This window comes from Melanaphis sacchari, unplaced genomic scaffold (assembly GCF_002803265.2).
Source record: "Melanaphis sacchari strain LSU unplaced genomic scaffold, SCAv2.0 Contig29_pilon_pilon, whole genome shotgun sequence".
In the NCBI taxonomy this organism is placed as follows: domain Eukaryota; kingdom Metazoa; phylum Arthropoda; class Insecta; order Hemiptera; family Aphididae; genus Melanaphis; species Melanaphis sacchari.
This window is the reverse complement of record NW_020271172.1, coordinates 772,289-780,836: the sequence shown is the minus strand read 5'-3', so window position 1 is coordinate 780,836 and position 8,548 is coordinate 772,289. Positions and strand designations below refer to the sequence as shown.

The 8,548-nt window shown below is 30.7% G+C and overlaps 1 protein-coding gene across 1 annotated transcript; it reads left to right on the top strand.

Annotated features, from left to right (window-relative positions):
- The first annotated feature begins 1,149 nt into the window (after nt 1–1,149).
- On the top strand, nt 1,150–6,602 carry LOC112595729 (sorting nexin lst-4). The gene is made up of 12 exons (XM_025341030.1): nt 1,150–1,966; nt 2,194–2,363; nt 2,803–2,964; nt 3,029–3,199; nt 3,688–3,832; nt 3,987–4,282; nt 4,362–4,479; nt 4,606–4,882; nt 4,947–5,113; nt 5,218–5,444; nt 5,600–5,911; nt 6,194–6,602. Exons 2-12 carry the CDS (start codon nt 2,358–2,360, stop codon nt 6,353–6,355), a joined length of 2,043 nt encoding a protein of 680 aa, XP_025196815.1. The 5' UTR covers nt 1,150–1,966; nt 2,194–2,357; the 3' UTR covers nt 6,356–6,602.
- The last annotated feature ends 1,946 nt before the right edge of the window (nt 6,603–8,548 follow it).

Here is an 8,548-nt window from a genome sequence, read left to right as displayed (position 1 = left end):
TTTTTTTTTTTTTTGGTGATAGTAAAACATAGCTTTGTAAGTACATAATTTGAATTATGTAATTACGAATCCATCTATGAAACTTTAATTTTGCATTTTTTAGGTCATTTTTTCGCATTTTTAGGTCATATTTTGCTTTTTTTAGTTCATTTTCTAGTATTTTTAACCAAATTCTGTCAATTAACTAGTTTGAAAACTTTTTTTTATTTTACACAGGCTGGATATATTATGTCAAATTTTTTAACTTTTTTTTATTAAATAAACACTTTTTTGTACTAATATTTAATATCCTGTACCTAATATTAATATAAATATAAAAATTAAATTAAAAACCATTTTAAATGAATTTTATACTATAATTTTTGGCATTTTATATTCCTATTTTTGCATTTAAGTGCATATTTTATTGCATTTTTAAGGTTTTAGTGCATTAAATTCATTCAGCTATATTATAATATTATTATAGACAACAATAATTGATTCGTTTCGATTCGATTTCGTCGGACGTCGGTCATTGACGGGCAATCGTCGACATTTGTATGCGTGAGCAATACGTAACTAATATTTTGCTTTTTTTAGTTCATTTTCTAGTATTTTTAACCAAATTCTGTCAATTAACTAGTTTGAAAACTTTTTTTTATTTTACACAGGCTGGATATATTATGTCAAATTTTTTAACTTTTTTTTATTAAATAAACACTTTTTTGTACTAATATTTAATATCCTGTACCTAATATTAATATAAATATAAAAATTAAATTAAAAACCATTTTAAATGAATTTTATACTATAATTTTTGGCATTTTATATTCCTATTTTTGCATTTTAAGTGCATATTTTATTGCATTTTTTAAGGTTTTTTAGTGCATTAAATTCACAGCCCTAGTTATAATATTATTATAGACAACAATAAATTGATTCGTTTCGATTCGATTGTCGTCGGACGTCGGTCATTTCGACGGGCAATCGTCCGGACATTTGTATGCGTGCAACCGGTGCCGACGAATGGAACGACTGTCGAGTCGGCCCGCGCGACAACCGGTCACCACGCGTTATCACGTTTTCCGTCCGATGTTATCGTGCGCAGTTGTAGCCGTCGGTGTAGTTATCGTCCCGGAACAATAACAATAACAGTGTTATTGTTGTTCCGCGGGTGTTGCGTGTTTACCACCACCGCCGGTGCCGAACGAATACAGTCGTCGCGCTATCGCGGGTCATCGCTCTGATGCGTTCCGTCACGGATGCCCACGATCACACCGTCCGTCCGTAGTTGCATTGTCCACCCACCGCCGTCGTACGTGTGGGGGCCTCGCGTAACGGCCTGATAACGTCGGTGGCGGCGAACGTTATCAACGCAACGCAACAACGCAGAACAATAGTGACCATACATTTTCATAAATTATAATAATTTATTACGGTTCGTAGCTAATCATCGTCATTATTACTATCATCATCATCATCATCATAATCATTTTTTTAATTGGAATACGCTGGTGCGGTATAGAAACTAATAATTATCGTTCGTCTGGATTATAAAACGCGCGCACACACATACGTCACACAGACGGCGACGACCAATTGGATCGACTTTCGTGGTTCGTTTGCGTAAAATTGTCGTACACCTCTTCGTCTCGTCGTCGTCTCGAGGCACTAGGCAGTAATTATTATTGTCGTATATTTTACTAAAATCGCCGGATCGCTTGGTGCTTGGTAGTCGCACGTCTGTGACGAAATCGTTTTGATAATCGTGCCCTCGCCGCCGCCGCCGCCGCCGCCACCGTTTGATCTCTGTGGGTGAGCTGCCCCCTTTTGTGTTTGGTGCGCGTACTCGTTTTTTTGCCGCCAACTCGCAATACTTATGGGTTGGATAGCATAACGTGCGTAAAGCTTTGGAGAAGAACCGTCACAGCGATCAATGTAATTTATGGTCTGTCCAAAATAAATACTCGAGGACATAGTATAAGTGGTAAGTGTTTTTTTTTTTTTTTCCCCCTTTGTCGAACGTTGGCCAGCAACGTCTTAAATTGCTTTCAATATAACGACACGACACGTCTATGATTGTGTGAATAGTATTAAAAATATTCTTTTGGTTCACCATTCTTGTATGTCGTGTAAGCACGTTACTACGAAAAATATCCGAATTTTATTACAATATACAATCTAATTAAATTGTATATTTGCATGTGTTACTAGCTACTAAGCAACACCATTCCCATTGGTGTCAACAGTGAACATCATGACTGAACCTTTGCTGTCTTAGGCTGGTGAGCAAGTGCAGTAATCTAAAGCTTTTTATTTAACAGACGGTAGCAGTAGCGTCTACGCACATCCTCTACATTACAGCCACTACTTCTAGAATGAAGGTATTGTATTTGACTTTATACATCAAAATTTATGAATATATAGACATATGCATATGTTGAAAATATAAGAGGCTTTTGTGATTAATCTTATTATTTTTTTATCTTCATTATGGCATTTCACTATATAAAATTGCCAAAAAAAAATTTATTAAAATAATGTTATCATACCTATATATGACGAAAAATAATAAGTACCATAAATATATTTAACAATTCATTTTTACTATTATATTACAATTATAATTTAACTAGTTTCTTCTATTAATTTAGTATATACTGGGGTATATACCTACATATATTATGTAATTTATAATTTAGAGCAATAAATTTCAAGTGAAATGTTGTTAATCAAACAAAATAATTGTTGTTCTTCACCCATTTTTAAAATCATATACAGGTTAAGTTGTTAATCTTTTCTAAATAAAGTTGTTACCCCTAGGTTTTAGTATTATATGATTTTGTGGGTGAACCTGGCTCATCAGAATTATCAGTGACTGCTGGTGAGACATTATTGGTAAGCCGAAAAGATGTTGGTGAGGGCTGGTGGGAAGGAACAAACACATCTGGCCGCACAGGCTTGTTTCCAGCTGCATATGTTGAGGTTTGTTTTTATTTTTATTGTTGTATTTTTTATTATTGTTAATGTGTATATTAAACGCCAATAGGAAATCAAAACCAAAGTAGATGACAGAAAAGATGAAAGCAAACCACCGCCAGCTTTACCACCACCACCATTACCACCATCAACAGATCCATGGGAACTTGACGATCAACAAAATGAATTTTATTCACAAGTTCCCGGCAGTTACAATCAGCAACAGAATACATATCAGCAGGCTAGTACTTTATATCAAATAAATATAAAATATGAATATTTATTTTTTATATTCAAACTCTTTAAAATTATTTACCTTAGAATTTGAACTCTAATTACCTATATTAATAAGGTTGAAAATTAAATAAATTTTTTCTTTTTTTTTGCTTTTAAGTGAACATAATTTTAACGTTTTAAAAATATACTATGCTTTCAATATTTTTTGATTTAATTCACAAAAAATTAATTATACAATTATACTTAATATTAAATATATACAAAAGGGTTTATGGTCATTGATCACTAATACACTTTATTTTAAATTTAGCTTTTCTTTCTTAAATCAAATTTAAATTATATAATTTTATAGTTAATCAAATTTAGTATATTTTGTATGATGTATTTATAATTTTTCTTGTAAACTAATTAATTAGCCATCATCCAATTATCAAACATATCTGAAATAAAAATTTTAGTGGTAAATTATTTTGTAATTAATTGTGTTTATAGTCACCTGATGATTTTTATGATGATGAATGGGATGACGATTCTGAGTATGGTGGTGGTAGTACTGTGACTTCATCTGCTCCTATACCTCCAACTATTCAGTATCCAGCTATAGGAACAAAAACGACATCGATAAGAAAAACAACAGGTACCTAAAAACGACTAATATCAGTATAATTATTTTTAAAGATAAGCCATTAGATTTTTGATTATTGTAAGCTCTCACAATTTATTAGTAATAATTTAATGATATTTAATAAAATATATTTAAAATTATTTATAATTATATATATTTTTTATAGGCAAGACGGTTGCAACAACTGGTGGCAGCAGTTCTCGGTTTTCCAAGTTGGTAGGTGGTGGTGATGCATCATATATAATGGGTGCTATTCAGCCACCTATTCACTTACCTGATACAGAAAACATTACAATTGTGGTACGTGGTGGTACTGGTGGTGGCCCCATGGCAGTGGATGTTGAATGGTGCCGAGACCCCGATAATGAACCACATGGATACCAGTGTTTGGTGGCATCTCCAAAGAAAGAATCAAAACTCAAAGGCCTAAAATCGTTTATTGCATACCAACTAACTCCTACAGTATGTTTTTATTCTACCCTTTTTATATCTATATTTCACTTGCTACTATTTACCATTTATTTTTGCTTGTATGTTGTAGTTTAATAATATTCAAGTATCTAGAAGGTACAAACACTTTGACTGGTTACATGAACGGCTATTGGAAAAGTACTGTTGTCTAGTGCCAATACCACCATTACCAGATAAACAAATTTCAGGTTAGATAAATCTATCATTTACTTTACAAATTTATCATTTATCCTATAGAAAATCTTTAATAAATAATATTGATTTACAAATAATAAAAATAACAATTTTGTAACAATGTTTCTAATTACACTTAGGTCGGTACGAAGAACAATTCATTGAACGCCGTAAACAGCAATTACAGGTGTTTGTAGATGCAGTATGCCGACATCCTGTACTATCACGAAGTTGGGTATGGCGGCATCACTTCATCACATGTACAGATGAGAAACGCTGGAAGTCAGGCAAGCGGAAAGCTGAATCACGAAATACGAGTGCTGAAACCCTCACTGGGGCTAATGTATTTTTTGTAATCAGAGTAGTGCCTGCGGATGGTAGTAGTGACCCCCCTCCAGCTATCAACCCAGCAATATTGTATGTATATTACAATGTTGTATCTAATTATTTATTTAATATTTTTACCATTTGATTTTTAAAGAGATCGCGAAGTAGACGGTTTTCAGAGATTTGTGACTGGATTAGAAGGAGCGCTGAAGAATATGGCACAAACAATTGCAGAACAGTCAAAACGTATGCAAACATGTTATAAACGTGATGCTCAACGATTAGGCCAGTCGTTTTACATGTTGGGTCACGCATATAGTGGTAAGAAACAATATATATTAGTATGACATTAGTGACTTGCTGATTCAATAATATGTTAACCTATTTTAAACATTTTTTTTTTTAATTAATTATTAATACTGTAGGCGCATCATCTTCATCAATAGGGGACACTAGTGGTAATGGCAATGTGATAAGTCTAACTACCCGACAACTGATGACAGCCCTAAAAAAAACTGGAGATGTATACAATGAGATGGGTGGCCGGTTGATGGATGAATTACCTGTCGCAGGATGGGACTCGTTTGCTGACATGCTACATGTGTACCGTGGCGTTGCAGGGGCATTCCCTGATATACTTGCTGTGCACAAGGTGAATTACAAACTTGTAGTTAATAATATGTGTTTGTATAAAGGCTATTGGTAACAAATGTTGCTGTATTTATTTTAATTTTTGTTTTTCCACTATTATGGATTTATATTTTTTACTGTTATTTATTGAAAATATTTTTTTTTCTACTCTCATAGAGTGCAGTGCAAAAACGGAAAGAATGTGAACGACAATACTCTGAAGGCTTACCAATTGGTGGTGGTGGTGGTGATGGAACTGGAGGATCGAGTAGTGGAGCATCATTATCAGGATCTGGCAGTGGCGGAGCTGTAGCAGTAGCTGATCCAGAACAACAGCGAAGGCTACTGCGTGAGATGCAGCGTCGTACTGATGTAGTGTCGTATGCTCTGTTAGCAGAGATTAATCAATTTCATCGAGACCATGTACTTGGCCAAATGGCTGGCCATGTTCGTCAATTATTACGTAACCAGATCGAATATTATAGAAAAGTTAGTAAGACATTTAAGATAATAATATTTGATGTCTGTGATTTTTTTGAAAAAAAAATCAAATTTATCAATATTGTTATGTGATAATAGCTTAATAATAATGATTGAAATGTATGAATATAATTTTAAAAAATGTGTTTATCACTCATATTTTCATTAATAATTTTATTTGTTATTCACATTTCACTAATTTTTGTTAATTACCATTAAAATAACATTATTAAGTTTTCACTTTCTTAAATATTAAATATTAATAAAATATAAATATTTTATTTTTCTCAGATTGCTGATAATTTAGAAAACGTTTTACACATGTATCCCGATAATGGTGATGAAGATTCTTTGGGAGTCGGAATGGACCATCATTATGATCAACAACAGTACAGCCAAGTAATAACTGATGATAATGCCCCTTATCAACACCAGTATTATTCAAATCAGTAGTAGTTATAGTAATTTAATGGAATGGGTAATATAAGACATGGTAAATAACTAGAATGCAATTGTTTTTAGAACTATTAATACATACCTATAATATATTAGGTATCATGATTAATATTTTAACTATCTTTGTAACTGTTAATATCACGCTAATATCAATGAAAAACACTACAATTTTTATTAAAATAATATTTTTGGGAAATTTACACCATAACTATTGCTAGTGCTTTTACTATTATTATCCTTAAATGAAGCATTTTAGCTTGTTAATAGTTTTTAATAATATTTTATTATTATTTTCTTTGTTATTTCAATTTATTACCTTGAATTAGTTATATTACTATGCTTTTGCCCATTGTTATTATTAATATTATTATTGGTTAGATTTATATGTGTAAAATATTGTTATTAACTTATTTAAAATTCCTTAGTTTGACTTATTCAAATATCATAAAAATGATTCAATGGTCAAAAACATAATGTGTATGTTGATTAATACCTATTAAGTTTATAGAAATATTAAATAATTACATTCTACTCTCAAATTAAGAATAGCACTCGACAGCCAATTTGTGCCATGCGCATGGCTTAATTACACAGTAGGTGTATGTACAGATGTTTACTTAGTAGGAGTGACATGGGTGTGTCAGACCACTGCCCAACAAGAACTAGTTGCTTTGAGGTTTACTTTTTGATTTGAATATGATATAATTAATTATTTAATGTAACATCTAATATTTTTTGACCCATCGTTGGTGACGCTATGAGTATTTCGCTCACACATTTAGCATTTTTAGAACCATTGGTTTATATTTCATTCGATCGTTACAATATTATATAAATGCTTCATTGAGTTATTCTCGAAAATAAACACGGAAAACATTAAATGTTATAAATAAACTAACAAAGTTATTGAAGTTCAATGTTGTCGTACATGTAATAATAACGTGTATATTAGCGTTGGCTCGCACGTCGCTGATCGCCTTACCGTATTATCTAGTTTTTTATTATCATATTATTATATTATTTTATTATTATCTCATTATATTGTTTTATTATTTTGCTTTAGCAGTTCAATATTGATATTTATCAATACCACGATATATAAATTTGTAGGCTCATACATGTATTTTAATAGGTGAGAATTTTGTTAACACATCACTAACGGTGTTATAAAAATAATGTCACCAACGACGGGTTAAAAATCTAAAAGATCATAGCTGATTTAGAATTTTATTATCCTAATTATCCTAATAGTTTTTAATATACTAGTAAAATAATATGATATTTATTTTAAATCCTTTGTGAATCTTCGTTGACAGTTAAATTTGAAAGAAGTTAATTCTGGAGATCTGAAATTGTATGTAACATTTATTTATCAAATTCAAATAATCATAATTTATTAAAATATCCAAATTTTTCATATATGTACTGACCGAAAGAATATATAATTATTAACATTAAAAATTTAATATAAATAATATATTTCCATTGATAACAGTTAACATCTAATAAGTGATAATTTTGATTTGAAACTTAATATTGTTGGGACCATTTTTTTTATTATTATTATTATTATAAGCTATTATTGTATGAATTTTTCCAATTTAAATATAGTATTTATTTATAATATAATTCTAGGAATATATTTATTATATTTTTATAACATAATAATTTTTAGGTATATTTATATATTTTATTTTTATTTATTTTACTTGTGCCATCATAATGGATGTTAATTATTATGTTTATTTATATGTATGTAAGTGTTTATGAATCATAGTAACTTAAAAGGGTATTTGAAATGCATGTTAACTGAATTTATGTATAATATTAAATAATTTACTTAAAATGAATATGTATCCTGTGGCTAGTCTGTTATATTTGTCATTATTTTAAGTTATTACCATTTTTTTCTGTTTCATTCATTAGGTATACTACCAGACCCGGACTGAGGCACCTGTGCTACTTTTTTATAGCACAGTTGCGTACGCCTCAAATTTGTAATAAAATACTTAAGTTCTTTTTTACAATTAATGAGCATAAAAAAAGGTCTTTTATGTTGTATCTATGAATTGCCTGCCTATTATGAATAGTATTCTCCCAGTCCGGGCCTGTATACCACCTAAGTTAGAATCTTATCTTACTTACACTAATTTTTTTTTTTAGCTAATAATTATAAATTTTATTACACTT